Raw genomic sequence first — 18,942 nt, 5'->3', positions numbered from 1 at the left:
GATAACGCCTTTTATCATTTGATAGACTCCTCTGCTCTGATCAAAGCCTAATTGAATACGGACCTTCCGTGGGGTTGGACCATTTAATTAACGGGAGGAGGATTTCTAAGAGCTAGCACGATGCCTTTTATATTTATCCGCGCCTTAGGAACACCCCGCGGTTCCATCTCCACACGCGGGGAGTTTCGGTGCATTTCTAACGAGCAGCCCCCGAAGCAGGGGCTTCCCCGGGCTCTCTGCCCCCGGCTGCGGGCGGGCTGCGCTGCGCTCAGCGCAGGGGCAGAGCCCACCCGGGCGGCGGAGCCTGGCGGCTGCCGGCGGGGGCTGCAGTGGGGCCGGAGCGGGGCGGAGCGGCGGCGGCCCCGGGCGGCGAGGGGCGGGGCCGGGGCACCGGGGCGCTCCTCCCCCGGGCACCGACGGCTCCGTCCCGCTGCCGCCGAAGCACCCGGGAGGGCGTCGGGGCGAGCGGCGCGGAGTCGAGACGGGTGCTGCGCGGCTGGGGAGACCGGGAGGGCGTAGGCAGGAGGGGATAAAAACCCGCTGTGTCGCCACTGTGACTGGGAGCTCCCCCGCCGCCGGTGCCGAGCTCCGGGCCTCAGCTCCATTCCCGGGGGCAGCGGGCCAGCGCTGCCTGCGTCCGCGGGGGAGCGCAGCGGAGCCGCTGCCGCGCTCCCGGCGTCCCGCAACTTCCCCCGGAGCCCAGCGGAGCGCGGCATGCGGGGCAGGGGCTGGAGGCGGCGGCGGGGCCGGCATCGCGCTCCCCGGACATGAAGCGGCCATCGGAAGCTCCAGGTAACGCTGCCCGGCGGGGTGGCGGAGCAGACATCCCCCCGGTAGCCAGGATCACGGGGGTCAGGGTCCGGAGGGGCTGGAGTCGGGGCTGAGAGGGGCCGCCGGAGGAGAGCGCAGCCCGGCAGCAGGCGGGGAGAGCCGGTCCCTGCCTCCGCCACGGAACGGCGGCAGTGGCCGCGCCTGCCCGGGGAAGTCGGCCAGAGACCCCTCGGAATGGTTGTGGGTGCCCCCGGTCCAATGCCGGTTTAGCCTCTTCGGTCGCTGGGCTCTCCGAAACTTTGCTCTCCGCCGACTCCCGGTAGGAATCTGGGGCTGCAGCGGACAGTCCCCGCCGTGAGATTGGCAGGAGACTCCCCCCAAATCGTATGCAGCGGGGGTTTCTTTGAAGTTTAGCCCTCAGATAATTTTTTGGAGGCGGTGAGGATTCTTCGCTGGGCAACTAAACTTTCGTAAGATCTGACATTGCTTGGAGACTGGTTACTGATACTGTAATAGGCACTGCCACTTATCATTGCATTTTTTCTTAATTATTTGCTGATCTCCTTAGCAACTGAAGTAATTTGCAAGGTTGAAGCTTGGTTGCAGCTTGATTTACAAAGTAGCATGGCAAAAGGGATGAATTTGTTGTTTCACTGGTGTGTATTTCCCTTGTACCTTCTCAAAGGATAAGAGGTGCAGAGATGTTGACTTACATAGCTGGTACTGCTGTAAAGAGACTGTTGATTAGTCCAACTGAGGCTCTGTTGTACATCACCCAGTTGTTCTTCTGTGTCTCAGTTTTCTTTAAGACAATCGAGTTACCGTGTTTTAAGAAAAAAATATCTCTTCAAGGAAATTCAATCTTTAGTGAGGGATTAGTGGGAGATGATCATTTTATCTGGCTACGGTTCCTAGGACAAATTAATCTCTAATTCAGCACGATTGAGGTCTGGCCAGATGCTGGCTGGAGGGAGCACTCCATTTGCCTTGCTGATCTCGGGATCAGCTTGCTGCAAATATGATGTAAAGCTGTTTTTTTCATCACTGTTAGGTCCTGCAGCAAGCACAGTGTAGCCCGGCTCAGGGATTTAGTCCAGTGTATCAAGACGCCTCCCAGATGTAGCTCACCAACAGTCTTTGCTGTTCAATCCATCAGGTCACTAAATCTCGTGGATTACGATGTTTGGGTGATCTGTATCTGTTGAGTCAGAGATGCTGAGCACAGCTGTCAGGAAGATTTGATGCAGAGTGCCTTTTCCACTCAGGAGTGATAAAGGCAGAGTAGAGCCTGGAGACTGAGGCGAGGTGGCTGAATATTTCCTCTTGACAGTATCACACACACACAAGAATGTGAGTTTATGCAGACCTTCCTTAAAAACATAACTTTTTAAAATACTAGTTGCATAGGGTGCCATTAGTCTATATGTAATTAATGGCTTTATCATGTACTTGAACAGGATTCATAAAGTCGGGACTAAAAGCATGAATAATTATACTTGTATAATGTTGTTGTTATCATTTAATAAAACCCCATGCTAAAAATCACTTTTGCTTCTGAGTTCATGAGCAACCTTTGTCAAATGTCATGCCAGAAAAAAAATAGAGATGTGAGAAAACAAACACCCGAGCCATCTTTTTTTTTACATTTATTTCATGTATTGTTATGTTTGACTAGTACAGCCCTTATTCATCTGATATGTAGACTGGTATCGGGGGAGAGCACGTATGTGGACATCAGAAGTCAGTGAGAGGTGCAGAGATGTATTATTGTCTTGTGGGCTGCTGAGACTGGAGCAAGACTCAAGAGAAGACAATCACAGGAGATGTGGTGCAAGGGAAGGAGGTAGGGGATGTAGAAATGGTGTGAACCTTCTGGAGGATGAACAGAGGTCCTTAATGTTTTCAAGTGCTTGATCTCTCTAGAGGCTCAACACTATTCCTGCAGTAGTACACCAGGCAGCAGGATTGTGTGCAAATACTTGCATTTTCACTGTGCAGAAAGTACCAGCCAGATATGGGACTGTTTGCATCACCAATGTACTGGAAAATGCTTTACAGTAAGAATAACATCTACCAATCCAATTTTTTTTAACAGTGAAAAGACTAATGGTAGTGTTTGCAAAATATCATTCCGGTGAATTGTGAACTCCAGTCCAACTCACTGCTTAAATTAAGATGTGCTACATAAGGTTTTTTTAGCAAGGTCTCAAATGAACTGGGAGAGGTCGTTTGGTATACAGAATCCACTGGAGAAACAGCAATAACCCTGAAGGTACTTACAGAGGATAGGAAAACTGCTGTAGATATTATTAATGTCATATTAGTGAGAGACAGAGCCCAGAAAAAGGAGAAAGGAGTGTTTAGGACATTAGTTGATCTTCAAGTGATAACTGATGTTGAGACTGTATGTTGCCCAGCAGTCCCCTTTTCCTAGTTCTGAGTGCTCATTACTTTTAAAAACAAAACGACAAACAACCCCCTCAGAAATAAACAAAAAACAGGAAGAAACACATTAAAAAGTTCAAAACAAGAACTGAATCCTTAGCTTCTCTCGAATGTGATTGGTTGTTGCAGTCAGTTTTGCTGTTTCTGACCACAGAGAATTTTCCCTATGATAGCAGGATATGTCCCACCTTTCTTCTTGAACAGTTAAGAAGCATGTGCACCATTGCTGTTCAGATAAATAATCTCAGGGAGTAATGTGGTTTTGGCACTGAACTTAAAATATTGCATTTTAACATCACAAAAGAATTATTTCTTTGATCAGAATTCAAGAACAATACTCCCAACCATGTCCTTCGCTTTACTATAAATCAGAAAAGGTGTCTACCCAGCTCATTCAGAAATACTGGTGAAGTGCTTGGCCAAAGTCTGTTGACACACATTAGCTAATAGTATTCAATAACAATATCTCTCTTGAGAAAATATGCAATATTGAAATTTGTAAAATAAGTCTTCTCTAAGACCTGAAGTAGTGTTACTGGGATGAAGCAAAATGCCAGATTTTTTAATATAGGGCTTGTTGCTGGCTTTGTTCTTCTTGCCACTTAACACATTACAACTCAGAAATGTTTATTGCAGGCATTTTGAGTAAGTTCAAATGATCACATACCCTATAAATATTTATGTTGAACATGCTTGGCTTTGCAGAACATCCTGGGTAGTTTGTGCAGTAGATATGGGGAACACAGGTTGAAGAGCAGGCTGCAGCTCAACAGTCCTACTCTCCAAAAGAGCAAAGAACCTGTTGGGAATGTAGGCACTACACTGTGTGTTGGGCATGGAAAGGAACTGCTCATCAGAGTACTCTCTAAATATTCTTGTGTGTTCTGTGGTATGTTTAGGATTTCTGTAATTTGGATTTGCCCACACAGACAAGTCAAGTTATCTGAAACAGTTTTCATTTTGCCACTCCAGTGAGCTTTGAAAATGGACAATCCAGTTTTTAGCCTTTGCAAACTGTTTTTGCTCCTCAGAACTGTAAGGTGGTATGCTGATGTACACCAGTAACTGATCTGTGTCTTCGCATGGGATTTGGTTGCAGACTAGCTTGGAGTTTCTGATGAGATAATTGTAGGCATGGACAGAAGCAAACATGCAAGGTTGCCTAGTGTGTTACATTTGGTTACCCTTACAAACCTGAGCATTGATCTAGGACATCCCATTCAGAGTATCTCCAGCACCACAGTTATTTTCAGCATGGGAAATTATTTTTTTAAGTGCCATTCACTTGTTGCAAGTGCAGTTATATTAAAAATTAGGCTGCATAGCTTGCAGAATCAGGCATTCACACGTTAGTGGGAAAGGCAACCTTTGCAGCAGCTGTTCATCTCCTGTTTTGTGCTTGCTTTATAATCCAGTCTTCAGGTGCATGGTTTTATGGTAATGTAGTTTTCAGATGCCTTATTTCTTGCAGTAGACTAACTAAATGTGCCATTACTAAATACCTTTTTCATCTGCCAGGGTTTTTGCATCGTGCCTTATGTCTGTATACCATACAAATTCACACCATGGTACGTAATTATTTTTGATGGCAGTTTCTCTAATGCTTCACCCTCTTGAAGAACTTGTATCTATTAATTGTTGCTGTAGACCACCTAACTAGCAAAAACAAGTAAGGAGCTTAGGACTGATTAAAAAATGCTCCTCTGGATTCCTAACTTTCCATTGTAACCCCATGTGGTTAGAGGCTTCAGGAGACTTTAAAAGTCTAGAAGAATTTATGAATCCTGATATTAAACTTTAATTCAAAACAAACAATTTATTATTACAACATTTCTATAGCTAAAACCATGTTAGTATATCCCTTGTATAAACAAGGAATCCCTGTGCAATCAGAAGTGCCAGAGTCACAGCATTTTGACTCTCTTCTCAGCACTTCCTCAGATCAGTCCTTCCCAAATTTAACATGCCTTCCTTATTTTATAAGTGCCAAGCTGGTGGCTATAATATATTCATTATTTTGTAATAGTCACCAATTCACATAGTTTGCCTGATCTCACAGGAATTGTGTGGCAAAGGCTAGGGCAGCTGCAGTTCTCAGGGATAAGGATTTATCAAGCTCTTGATGTAATCACCCATTCTTTTCCCTGTTCTTCCTCAGAACCTGTGCACAGTGTCAGGAAAGGTTTGGGGGTACATTGAACAATCCTGTAACCAAGGACTGTATATAAAATCTAAAATAGAAAAATGGAATTCTGACACTTCAGTTTTGAACATTTGACTTGGCAGTCTTGCCAATATTTTTTCCTTTTTTTTTTTTTTTTTGGAATGCAAACAAAGCCAATGTATATATAAGTTCTTGTGAAAAGTGAAATGTTCTATTCTCCCATGCTGCCTTCATATTTCTTCTTTTAGTGTTTTAGTGGGTCATTAGAAAGTTCAGCTCTTTAGTTTCATAGCACATCTTCTACCACTTGACTTAAGAGTAGATTTGTCAGCTGAAGACAGCAGCCTGACAGATTGGCAGAGGGTTACAGAAGAGGGGAATAAAGAACTGAGGAGGAGTGAATTTTTTTGCCTTTTACATATATTAATTAATTGCATCGGTAGTCTTAGGTTCTTAAGCAGCAGATGTAAATTCCCTGGAGAGGTGTGCTCCAAGTTTTACCTCCTGAAACTCTTGTTTGTCTTCTGCTTAGACCTCTTCTTTCCCTTTATGCCCTTCTCATCTGCTTTTCTAGTCTCATATGCCTTAACTGACTTCTGCATCCTCAGACTACCTCCTCCTCAGTTTCTTTAGTGACAGTGATGATGCTCCATTAGCATCCACCTCCCCTGGTTTTGCTTTTCCTTCCCTATGTGTCTCTTAGCCTTCTCTCTCTCCCCTTCTTCCACTACCTCTCTGCCCTGCTGCCCTTCACCATGTAGGTCTTGATTTTAATTTTTTTGCCCTCAAGACTCATCTTTTCTTCATCCATCTTGCATCATCAGAGAATACAATTTCTTCTTTTATTTTCCTCCTTTCCATCTGAGGCTGCTTCTTTTTCCTCGTCCCGCTGTCCACAGGCTCCTGGCCATAGCCACTATCAGCAGTGCAGAGCAGACATGGCAGAGTTTGCCCTGCTCAGATGCTGCTCCAACATGTGGGTGAGATTGGAGAAATGAGTTTGAGGATAATAATGTGGGGGCTGAATACCACATAGGAAGTTTGAAGGGGTGACAATAATCAATGCAGATGAGCTTGCCTGTGAATTTACTGAAAAACTCAAACAGGTAGGGAGAGTAAGAATCAACAGAAATGTTTATTCCTCTGCTATGTCTGTCTACATTTTCTCAGAAGATGCTAAAAAGCATATCCCTTAGCACAGAATCTCTACTGTGCCAAATCTTACATCCCTGTTTCAAACAATACTGACTCTAAAATAGTCTCAGAAAAGAGTATGGTTGGGGTTTTTCTATCTACATACGAGCAAAATATTTTTTTCTTTACTATGTTTTGAGAAAGAGCTGACTCATCCTTACTGAATAGTCCCAAAACTTATGCCTGAGGTAAGGACTTCATAGATTTCTTCCTCATTACTTATATTGGCAAAGGTAAAAGAAGCAGAATACAAAATATTGTCATTGAACAACTTTAATAACTTTGAAAATAGGCTGTTGCTACCTGAACCATAGGTTACTAAATAAAGAAAGAAAGAAATTCATGTGACATTTAAAGCTAGAAAGCCTGAGAAAACTCTTTGCTTGAAAATGTGTGACATTTTCTGATTATAAAGAAAAGCATGTTGGAACTGCTTCCCACTTGACAAGAAAAAAAACATTTTAGGATGAGGCTTTTTCTTTCTTCTGCTGGGAATTCTGTCTCTGTTGGTTTGGAAACAGGTAGAGGTTGTCATTGCCAAGTCATGCTCCACAGAGGAACATTTCCAATTTTTTTTTTTTAATGAACTGTCAGAAATTACATTACTTTGTCGAAGACTGAAGAATTGTTGCATTCTTTTTGAAGACAAAAATACCGTATCTAAAGTATATATATTGACACATGAATGCAGAATTTCATGTTTACATAAAACAATGTTAAGTTTACATCACCTTAGAACTAGATTATACAATTAATTGTATGAAACCCTAAGGATTAATTCCCTGTACTTTTCAAAAGGCATAAGAAATCATGCAGAGTATGAATGGTAAATGTTAACGTGCTGTACCTGTGTATCCCTCTTTTGACAGCAACGAGTGCAAAGCTAACTGCACAAGTCATCTGTGGCAAGGAGCACTGGGAGACAGCTAAAAGACAGTGACAATGTCTTTAAACTGGTGGACACTTCCTACTCGACTTGGAGTTGTTAAAGCGAACTGCAGAGGACTCGCATGCCTCTTGGTCTTCACTGTGAGTGTTTGTGGCAGTGCCCCAGGGATGTGTCCAGCAGCCTGCATCTGTGCCAGTGATATCATAAGCTGCACTAATAAGAACCTCACTCGAGTGCCAGGAAATCTTTATAAATGTATGAAAAGGCTGGATCTGAGTTATAACAGAATTGGGATTTTGGAGCCTGAATGGGTCCCAGTGCTGTCTGAGAAACTGAACACTTTAATAGTCAATCATAATAGCATTAGCAGCATTAGCACTGGAAGCTTTTCCACAACTCCAAATCTGAAGTATCTAGACTTGTCATCCAACAGCCTGAAAACACTGGGCAGCCCTGTGTTTCAGGAGCTAAAGGAGTTGGAGGTTCTCCTGCTGTACAACAATCAAATAACACAGATCGAGTCTTTAGCCTTTGGAGGATTGTACAAATTACAGAAACTGTACCTAAGCTACAACTTGGTCTCGCATTTCCCACTGGACTTATATGTTGGAAAACATAAACTGACAGACCTTGTATTGCTGGACATTTCCTTTAATCACATCCAGACGATGCCTGTTCAGCGCCTGAGTTCAGTGCCAGCCAAACAACTTAGTGGAATTTATCTTCATGGCAACCCATTCTATTGTGACTGTGTCCTGTACTCCATGCTAGTCTTCTGGTATCAAAGGCATTTCAGCTCAGTCGTGGACTTCAAAAATGAGTACAGCTGTTTGTTGCAGTCAGACCCAAGAGATCATAATACACTGCCTTTACTGCACGACAGCGTTATGAATTGCTCTGAAAGTACCATCAACAGCTCTTTCCAAGCCTTTGGGTTTATTCATGATGCCCAGGTTGGTGACAGGCTGATTGTACACTGTGACAGCAGAATCAGCGATATGGGCACACAGTTTGTATGGGTTAGTCCAGACAATAGATTGCTGGAGCCAGACAGGGACACCGATAACTTCAAGGTGTTTCCTAATGGCAGCCTGGAGATAACAGATGCCCAGCTAGAGAACTCAGGGCTGTATTCCTGCATTGCAATAAATAAGAAAAGACTATTAAATGAAACCATAGAGGTCAGAATAAATGTTAGCAATTTCACAGTGAACAGGTCCCACGCTCATGAAGCATTTAATACAGCTTTTACCACCCTTGCTGCCTGTGTGGCCAGTATTATTTTAGTGCTGCTGTATCTCTATCTGACCCCCTGCCCGTGTCAATGTAAGGCAAAAAAGAGGAAAAGGAAGCTGAACCAAAGCAGTGCCCACCCGTCCATACTGAATTCCGCACTGCCGCAGGAGCTGCCAGCCGACGAGAAGAAGGCCAGCACTGGTAAACGGGTGGTTTTCCTGGAACCCGTGCACGAACCAAAACAGAGTCAGAATGGGAAAGTAAAACTGTTCCCCAATGACAGTGTCATTACAGAGAGCATCTTAAAAACTACTCGAACAAAATCCGACTCTGACTCTGTCAACTCTGTGTTCTCAGATACACCTTTCATGCCGCCAGCTTAGTTTGCTGCCTGTGTTTGTATCGTGCAGTTCCATTTCTGAATACCTCCTTTGCCTGTAGCAAACCATCAGGACAAACAAATAAAAAGAGATAAAATGTTTTAAAAAAAGGTATGTTTTGTCAGTCCTTGAACTGTGTCTCCTCTCTGTACAGGCCACGCAGCAGTGATAGCTTGTTTGGGAAAAGCAAACAGCTTGTCATTACTGTGAATGGTTTTAATGCAAGCTCAGCCTCGGTTTTACTCTCTGGTCCATACACAGCAATTTCTCATGAATGTTTAGAGACACTTCCAGTGCATACAGCTGACTCTGCAGAGGCAGAGGCTGACTCCTATGCAACACCCAGTCATGCTGATAACTCAGCTCTTCTGAAGTGTGCACAGAAGCAGCTTATGGCTAAGGAGAAAAACGCCCAGACTTCCTGCAATTCCTTTCATAGCCTCACAAAATCTTTACATAAAATCACTACAGGAAAAAAGTCATGATTTTTCTTGGACTGCTTGGCACAAAAGGATTTGCCACCAGAACACCTAGCAGCACTGGCTGAATGGTTGTGGCTTTCAGCTAATAACATATTTGCAAATAATTGCTTGAAAGCATTAAATGAGGGGCATCATAATAATTTTATTCAAAACATAGTCATGAGATTACTCGTGAAGTGTATTTGTATTTGTTTATAAATGTTTAATGTAATGAAAACAGGTAAAAGTTAATATGCTACCTGTGCAGTTGCCTCAGTCAAAAACTGAAAGTTGTCAGGCATGAGGACATACAAATCAGCAGTAACTTTTTAAGCTGTGATAACTGAATGAATTATAACCAATTGCCTTAACCTCTGCTGCTCACTGTATGCTTAGCATCACATGTGGTAAACAAATCTGCCACCATCACCAGGGCTTCTGCTTCATCTTAGGGGTGAGTGACTTCTCTTCAAAGATAATTGTAAAATCAGGGAAATTTTTAAATTTTTTTTTCAGTGGCACACGGTTTCTGTAGCCTTATTAAATTTGATCCTAAAGTTTCTTCTTAAAAGAGGAAATGCAGTATTTGGACAAACTCATGAAAATATAAAAGACTTTACACACTCTAAATTCAGAAAACACAGATTGTACCTAGACTTGGCCCTTGTCTGTACTATACTGCTTTCTTTCTTGCATGTATCACAGTCAAAGTTTATGAGTCTGGTAAAACTGACCTGGACTTCTTATGCAATATGGGTTGCATGGAGCATGTATTGTAATGAGCATTCTGTTCTATTAGCATTTTCTTTTTCTATTATATGTACCCCCCCCTTTTTTTTTTTTAAAGCTTGTATACCTTGAGGCTGGGCTGGATTTTTCCAATCTTCCTCCCATTAAGTGATAAGTAGCAACTTCAAAGGAGTTTCTCAGTAATTACAGCTTACCAAAGACAAGTAAATAGAGCATGTCTGTCTCATTCTATTTTGGGGGAATATACTAAAAGGGTAAAGGATAAACTAAATCAGAATCAAAGGGCTACATGGTATGGCAACCATAATTTATTTTCAAGCAGCTTACTGTAACAGCCACTTGCCATTTTTTGTGATTTATTTTGAGAGGCATGTCAACATGCTAAAGCTTATATCTGGCTGAGCCAAAGCTATTGATTTGCTACGGAGAAATCCTGATGTAGCTAATTGTTTGAAGACAAGCTATCTGACAAACAGATTAGTTCAGGAAGCAGTGTCTCTGTATTGTGTACAAAGTATGTGGAATTATAAAAAAGCTGGAGACATTAACTCAGATTCAGGGAAATCGAAAATGCAAATTATGTTTCTAGGTAGAGGATAATAAATATTGAGGAGAGGAAAATGAACAGAAGTTTGGGTCTTTTATTTTACATTTCTCTGTGTAAATTTAAAAATAGCTTCTGCTGTCAAGCAGGGTAGTGTCCCTTCATAAAGCTCTTTCCCTCTATCATCTGTGTATATGCAGTAACTCCAAATCTATATTTTTACATATAAAGTATAATGAAAAAAACAATGTCTTTGCTGAAATCAGGTTGAGTCATCTGTCTCTGTGGCAAAGGTTTGACATTGTCTCCTTCTCAAAGACTTTTTTTTTTTCCCCTAAATTTTACTAAGCTGCATGACTTCCTACTATTTCACATGTATGGTTGGCGAGCGAGTGGATGTCCTCGGTGTTGTGCAAGGAGATGATGGGTGACCCAGGGCCAAAGGGCTGAAATGGTGGTGAGGCAGAGTGGGAGGCAGAGAGACAAGTACTCTGCAGACAGTTGTGCAGCTCAGTTACAGCTCTGGGCAGATGTTACGCTCTCTTGTCATACATCAGGTTGATTGACCCAGATTTCAGTGTTTACACAAGAGCGCGGATGGTCAGTTCCAAATTGGGCAGAAAAAGAAAACAGGCAGTTGTCAGTATGGCTGGGAGGCTGACACACTTCTCCTTAGAGCTACAGCTGAGCAGGTGAACTCCACTGCTGTTTCCAGCACAGGGCAGTGGAGATATTGTGTATCGAACTCACTGAGCATGTTAAATCTGTGTGGTAGCCCTAAACAAAAAAGTAGAGATCATTCAGCCTTTCTTCCACAGGGCTGCTGCCCTGCAGCAAAAGCATGGGGATTTGTGGGATCAGAGTAATCCTGACAGATGACTGGAGAAGCTGAGCATTGATCTAAACAGCAGATATTCACTGTGACTTTTAACTGTCTGTATTTTACTGACTCTTTCAAAGTGCTCAAGGTTGCAATCATGAGTATGAACAAGGTGGTCAAAACAAAGCTTTGAAAATGCTGGCATTTTTGCTGCTTCTTTACATTATCATAGTCTCATGAGTTCAGTAGGTTTAATTAAGTTTAATGAAGATTTTTAATCATTAATGAATATTTGTCTGTAGCACCAGCACCATAATCCCCAGCCCCAGTCGCCTCTTCCCTTGGAAGGCTGTGGAAAGCCACTGCAGCTCATCAGTTCCTCTCCTCCCATAGCAGTGTGAGCCCCATCAGGGCTGTGAGCAGGGAGCCAGTGCTGCCATCCAGCTCTGTGGCCTTGCAGCACCCCGCTTGTTGCATGGGCAGAAGGGGCTGCCCAGATGCCTCACCTGCAGCTCCACTGGGGTCTACTGTCCTAGGAAGGCTTTGTTGACAGGCCTGTCTTACAACCATGTCTTCCCCATTAACCTGTGTCCTGGATTTCCCATTGATGCTTCCAGCAATTACAAAAAAGCTGAATGATATTTTTAATGCTGAGAGAGCGCAGTTCTGTGAGGTGCTGAATGCTTTGGCACCAGTCCAGACATGCTCTTAAAATGGGTTTGCAGTAAGGCAGAGGTACCAAGCTACTGGCAAAAATTCTGTGACTGGGCATGGGGTCACTCGCTGCCTCTGCAAGATGCCTGGAGTGAGATATTCCCCATCATACTCCACTGACCCCAGATCCTTTTGCTCTCCCTTGTCTTCTTTCCAGAGCCTGAGACTCTGCTGTACAAGGGCATAGGCAGAGCTCTAAGCTTTATTTTAACACTGTCTTTTTGTGGAGGCTCCTTTGAATCTATGTCCTCCCCTGCTTTAATGATGGTAAGAAGCTTTTCTCCTACTCAAGGGCCTATTACATTGGTTACAGCTGTCTCATGGATCAAAAATAAGGGTAATGTCTGCAGGCAGCTCTGGGAAATCATGTCCTTGCTTCTGTCTGTTTCCAGTACCACACATGCCTGCAGGCATCAGCTTTTGTGGAGTATGTTGGAAACAAGTCATGTAAAGCCAGCATGAAACCTCTCAGGTCAGCGTGGAGTGCAACAGCAGCTGCACAACCACATTGTCCCTGTGTTCTCTACCTGTAGTGCCAGGAGACAGGTAAAGCTGCTTGCTAGTCATCTCTTCTGACCTTGGTAAGATTCAGTGTCTGACTCAGAGCACCTCACTAGCAACACACACAATATCTGCCTACCCCTCAAATACACTGAGCAGCTGCCATCCATGCTGGAAGCTGAGGGTGAACCAAAGTGCTTTCCTGACAGCGACCTTTAATCTGCAGTTAGGTATGTTAGCCAGTACTATGTGCTTTTAGCCCCATAATATACCTCCTGCTTGCTAGGCAAGTGCTGCTCCAGGTTAGTAATGTGTCTGTCTCCTTAGTATCCCTGCTTCAAAAAGTCACATTTCTAAGGACTGCTAGTTTTTGAGTGTCAGAGAACTAACAGATTATATAGCTCATTCTTCTCAACAGCCAACATCCTAAGGCAAAATTGCAATTAAACCAAGAACTTTAATTAGGATTTCGCAAGATGATTTCTTCCCTCTAGAATAAATCAACCTCCTTTGGAGTGCTTTTATACCTTGTCTACAGCTTATTCCTATGCACCTCTCATATGTCTGAACTGATGAAAGTAAACCAACCTTTATGAGCCAAATCACACTGTTGTTGTCATCTCTAGAGTAATGCAGCAGTGACACTTCCCTGTGGACTGCAGCCACTGGCCATCCCTCTCAGCACACACTCCTGTTCTCATCTTCAAGGCTGAGTTGTCACCAGTTGGCCATAGCAGGTGCAGGAACCTTTTCCAGCCTCTTCCTTCCTAGTTTTCAGCTTAAGGACTGGCTTCCTGAAGATGATTTCTGTATGAGTTGCAAAATTGCTGTAAGGGATTATTTGATTTGATAAATTAAAACAATGACTTCCAAGTGGATTGTAAATCGTGAGAGCTGACAGTGGTAAGGAGTAGCTTAGGATACACATTCAATTTACAGATTTAGCAATTTAGATTTTACTTTCTTTTTGCTCTTTCGGGTAAACTGTACTTGAATCATTAAACACACAGAAAAACAAAATGCATATTTAAGGATTTTTTTTCCTTCTGTTACTCTTTTTTCCATTTGTCCAGTATGGACAGATAGGTTAAAAGAAGAAATTTGACGTTGAAGAGGATAAGGGCAGGAAATAATTTGAGCCAAAGTTCACTTAATATTTTAAAGGACAGCTAATGTCTTAGCTCTTGTCTTCAGTGGGAACATGTTTAAAATTAAAAAAAAGAATAATAAACCAAGAACTTATTTCCTAAGTACAGATTTAATGGGTGTTTTAGAGGTTCTGTATGCTAACATAGAGAGTTCTGACAGTAATAAAGCTATGAAAGTGATCCATACAAAAATCAAAGCATAAGAGTATTGTTAATAATTTCTGAACAAGGGGTATCCCAAGGAAGTCATGTCATAGATAAAAGGACCATACCTCTCTTCCTTACTTCAAAGAAATTTCTAACATTAACAGTAAAGAACTGAACAGGTGCAATGGAGAAAGTATTTTTCTTGTGAATTACTGGTTTATGTTCTGATTTTGTTAGGAGAATTCTTTTCCTTGTATGAATTTGTATTTTCCTTTCATTTGCAGAATAATGTAATTAACAGGAATAATATTTTCTCATTTAGTTCTCCTAATGAAGTCTACATTTAGTAAGGAAGGCAAGGAGGATCAAGAATTATGTAATCAGCTTGACATTACTGAGATGTCAGGAAAAGTTATTTGTAGATTTAAGTATTTTTTGATCAAACATGAGATTATCTAGGCATAAACCTGTGGGTTGTTTTAATTTAACTGATATTATCTGTCTCATTTGAATAATTTAAATGGCATATTTTAGGTTTTTTTAAAGGAGAAAGACTATTCCTGAAACTTCTTGCATCTACTTAACTAAATTGATATAGAAACCATCAGTGATGTGAAACAGCTCTGTTAGCCCAAAATGGCTCTGGAATATAGGGAGGCTGTCCAGTCTATATGAATTCTCATGACAGCCAGGAGTCAACTGTATTTCCTAGGCAAGTTAGAGCCAAACTGCATCATACAGACCTTTCCTAGACTATTGGGAAGATGTTTTCTTCAATGAGATTAGTTTAACAAATTCAATTGCAATCCCCATTCAGGCCTTACTACAGATTCCTTTTTGAACTCAGTACTTTTATTTGCACTTTGGAACTATGAATGGAACATAATAGACTGCTACAGTATATATTCCTGACAGGGACATCAGGAGAGGGAAAGAGCAGTTGAGGGGGAGTGACCGTGTTTGCTTGAGAACTGCATAATGCAGTACACTGCCAATTTCTCTCCTCAAGGGTTAATAGTCCTAAATTCAAAATGCTCATCAAATCCAAAGAAATTTTTGACAACCCCTCCAGAGGGGGTGGAGGCTCTGATATGTGAGAGCCTCAGCAAGTGCTACCTTTGCATAAGACAAGATGTCCTTTCACAGAAACAAAAGGATTTCTAGCACTTTCCCTGGTAGCTGAGGTGATGTTGGCAATAATAGACACAAAATAAATCAGCTCTGATAAGCACTGCTGTTGCCTGGAGCAGCTCAATTAGCCTTTTGCCTTTGGAGCAGAAGGGTTTATAGTACTAGGTAGAGCCTCAGACCAGGCTACACCTGACTTTTGTCCTCTTTGCTCTTTTTACCTGACACCAGAATCAGAGAGCCACTAGGTTTGGTTTTTTTTTTTCCCTAGTACTCAGAACAAACAAAATCTTGAGCCTTTTTCCAGGCAGTTATCCACTGCCTGTAAAAACACTGATGGAAGGGAAACAAATCTTTTCACCACTCATATATGTAAGTTAAGGCTAGATCTCATTGAAGGAGGTGTTTTGCAAAACACCCTTGCAAAAGCAGAGGGTATACTTGCTGCTCTGACCTTGTTTTGCTAAGCAGAAGTTAATATATTTGAGCTATTGCCTGAAGTAATTTAAAATCTTATTTTTTAAACTGCTTTCATGAATGCAAGTGAGTGACATTTGTTGTTGCAACTCTATTAGCTGATTTGTAATTTGAGGATGAAAGGATTGTGTTTTCTCTCTTCTCTTTCCCTTCTTGTCCATAAAAAGATAATGCAACTATTTTTCAATGCATGTGTATCCCCTCCCCTTTTTATTTTCAAGCATGGGTAATCAGCCCATATAATTTAAACAAAATTATCATGTTAGAGTGAATGGTCTCTGTGATGCATATTTTCTGTAGAGATAAACCAATTTGTTGATTTTGCTGTCCTGTGTATAATTTTACATTTTAAAAATATATTTAGACATGCTGTTATTATTGTTGCTACTTTTGTGGCATATAATTTTTCTAAAATTTCCTTTCCATCACAGATTAAAAAAATCCAGTAGAATGTCAGAAATCACTGCATTTACTGAAAACAGTAATTTTATTTTTTTTTAACACTGTAACGTTTTGTCTTTTAGCAGTCCCACCTAGTCATTCACACCAAACGCAGAGTCAGAAGGCTTTCAACAGCACCTGCCTCATATCAGATGTGAAAACAGGCTTCTTCCCTTCACAGGGCAAGGAAAACATTTACATTATAACAGTGTAGGAGATACATTTTCATCACTTATTCACCAAGAATTTTATTATAGGGTTGTTAGTGTGGCTCTTGGGATTATAATTTCATATTAAAGAAAACTAATTCTCATTGGTGCTTTCTGTGGAAAATTGCTGTTGCAAAGTGCTGTTTGCTGGACTCCTTGTGATGAATTTCCAGCTCAGTCATGTGTCTGTCAGCTCATCAAAGTGCCTGGGAGTGATAAGAATGCACATGGCCAGCTCTCCAGCATGGCCAGACCCTCCTCCTTTTATATTCATTGGGGAGAAATTGTTGGAAAGCATGCCAGAAGAATCAATGTGCTGTGTACTTGGCACATTCTTAGTGATTTATAATTGCTTCATAATAAAGAAAAGTGACAGAAGGAAGTTTAAAATTCTCATCATTATGGTGCATAAAAATGTTATAAAGCTATTCTGTCATTATTGTGTTTTGCGGCGATAATCAAAACTCCACAACTTTTGTGAAAGTTGTAAAGCTGGTATGTTTATTACAGAGCTGGACACATGTGGGAATCCTTCCCCTAAAATGACATGCATACCTCTGGGAACTTCAGGTCCCTTTTTATCCCCCTCTCAAATACATATGCGTGCAATTTCACAATGGGTTCATACTTATTTATTTTTACAAATTTCTCGTGACATTTGCCGCTAGTTCTTCTTTATCGGAAAGAATTCCTAGGTCAGGCTGACCTGCTCTCACAGCAGTCTCTCTGTCTCTCTCTATCACCCTCTGTCTCCTCCCCTCTTATCTCTGTCCTTCGCTGAAGCAGTCCTTCTCTGAGCCTAGGCTTTGCAGTCAGGCTAACCACAGACTCAACTCAAAAATGTACATTTCACCTAAATCAAAATGGATTTCTACCCTGGAAAATTTCCACTTTGCCTCAATTGTGTCATTTTCATATTCTTCAAAAATACCCATAAAGCTCTCCCTATCCAGTACATACAATAGTATCCAATTAGGCCTATACAAGATACCATGGGCACAGGTCATAATTCAGAGTTTTGGGGACATTTCCTGAAGCTTTCCTACAGATTCTGCTCAGTAAGGCATAACTTGCACAATTTGTGCTCATCTACTCCAAGGAATTGAGGACTACACTAGCTGTCATTATCTGTGTGGATGTGTCACCTACTGTATCATGCAGGGTGCATTTCACAGTGATGACGTGTGAGGGGGCCCCTTTTTCTTATCAAAACTGTTCAAAGGCAGAGTGAAACTAGGCCTCCAAGGACTGCTGCTTTCTTGCTGCCCAGAAGCAATGAGCTTCTTCTGTGGAGAGCACAGGCTGCAATTTGTTAAAAATAGAAACATTGCAGTCGGAAGATTTTGCCAGAAGAGGATGCTACCCTTTGAGTAAAGGTGGGAAAATAATGTACAGAAGTCGAAAGTCAAAAGTGAAAAACGAAAGCAGTACCTGAACCTTCACAGGGGCTCAGGCTTTTGAAAATATATTAAATTTTCGTACTGTCTTAGTAATTTCCTCCTGCATAGAGAAAAGTTGTCTCAAAGATGCAGATGCAGATCATTCATCCCAGAAATAACAAGATCATACATATGGACAGAAAAGTACTTTCTGCTTATCTTTAATTGTCATAATGAGTTCAGGCCACGTTGCTCCCAGTAGGTAGACCATATTAATATTAATCCATGATTTCCCTAAGAAGCAGTGGATAACTGGACTGATTTCTAAGAGTGGCAGAGAAGAAGTGACCTGGAAATTTCTGTACATTTTTGTGGTTTTGCGTAGATTCCCTTACTGTCTCCAAGCCATCACTTGTAAAGATACTGAAATACTGGGATTGAAGTAGGAGTGTTTAGGATTTTTATTTTTTCCTCTGCAGAAAATGAAGTAACTAACTTAATTGTGCCCTAAAGGCAAAATGTAACATTTTCTTCTTTAGAGATGTATTTGCAACAGGGTATGTGTACTGCTGTCAGCTTTGCCAATTAATATTTTACCCTTGTAGTGGGAGGAGAAGAACTGACACAGTAAGAGGGGAAAATGCATGTGTATCTCTGGAGACTAAACTTAAAAGATGACAGTTGCTCTATATGGTTTCCTGAGCAGCCACTATGGGAGGTTATGTTCTCATGGAGGGCAGAAGAAACACAGCTCTTCTAGACCAGCTGCATGCTGCCAACGGAATGTACAGATACCACATTTCAGGTATTCCAATACACTCATATACAGCAGAGTAGGATTAGCTTTATCTTTCTGATAAGGAATGATTCTTTTTCCCAGAGTATATGAGAGGAGTTTCACCAGGCTTATAGGACTTATTAAAGGAGCTTAATGTACGTCTAGGAAAGCTGTAAGCTGCTATTCCTGATTACTGATAACCACTGTTGGAATACTGTGAAAATGGTATTTTGGTAACGTCTACTTTAAAATCTGACTCTGACTATCTTTGTGGCGTAGTTCATTGGTAGCTGCAAAACATTTTGATTTCTGGGGACAGGAAGCATTATAGTAGCCTGTAGCATATTAAGATCTTTCCACACCTTG

The 18,942-nt window shown here is 41.7% G+C and overlaps 1 protein-coding gene across 1 annotated transcript; it reads left to right on the top strand.

Moving 5' to 3' along the window:
* The first annotated feature begins 386 nt into the window (after positions 1–386).
* On the top strand, positions 387–11,016 carry AMIGO2 (adhesion molecule with Ig like domain 2). Its single transcript, XM_036401469.2, has 2 exons — positions 387–792; positions 7,444–11,016. The coding sequence occupies exon 2, from the start codon at positions 7,517–7,519 to the stop codon at positions 9,080–9,082; it is 1,566 nt and encodes a 521-aa protein (XP_036257362.1). The 5' UTR covers positions 387–792; positions 7,444–7,516; the 3' UTR covers positions 9,083–11,016.
* The last annotated feature ends 7,926 nt before the right edge of the window (positions 11,017–18,942 follow it).

Source organism: Molothrus ater, chromosome 5 (genome assembly GCF_012460135.2).
Source record: "Molothrus ater isolate BHLD 08-10-18 breed brown headed cowbird chromosome 5, BPBGC_Mater_1.1, whole genome shotgun sequence".
Taxonomy (NCBI): domain Eukaryota; kingdom Metazoa; phylum Chordata; class Aves; order Passeriformes; family Icteridae; genus Molothrus; species Molothrus ater.
This window is presented reverse-complemented; position numbering and strand designations above follow the sequence as displayed.

What these genes read in the sequence shown, in the direction of transcription:
- AMIGO2 (XM_036401469.2), top strand. Translation starts at nt 7,517, where the DNA reads ATGTCTTTAAACTGGTGGACACTTCCTACTCGACTTGGAGTTGTTAAA.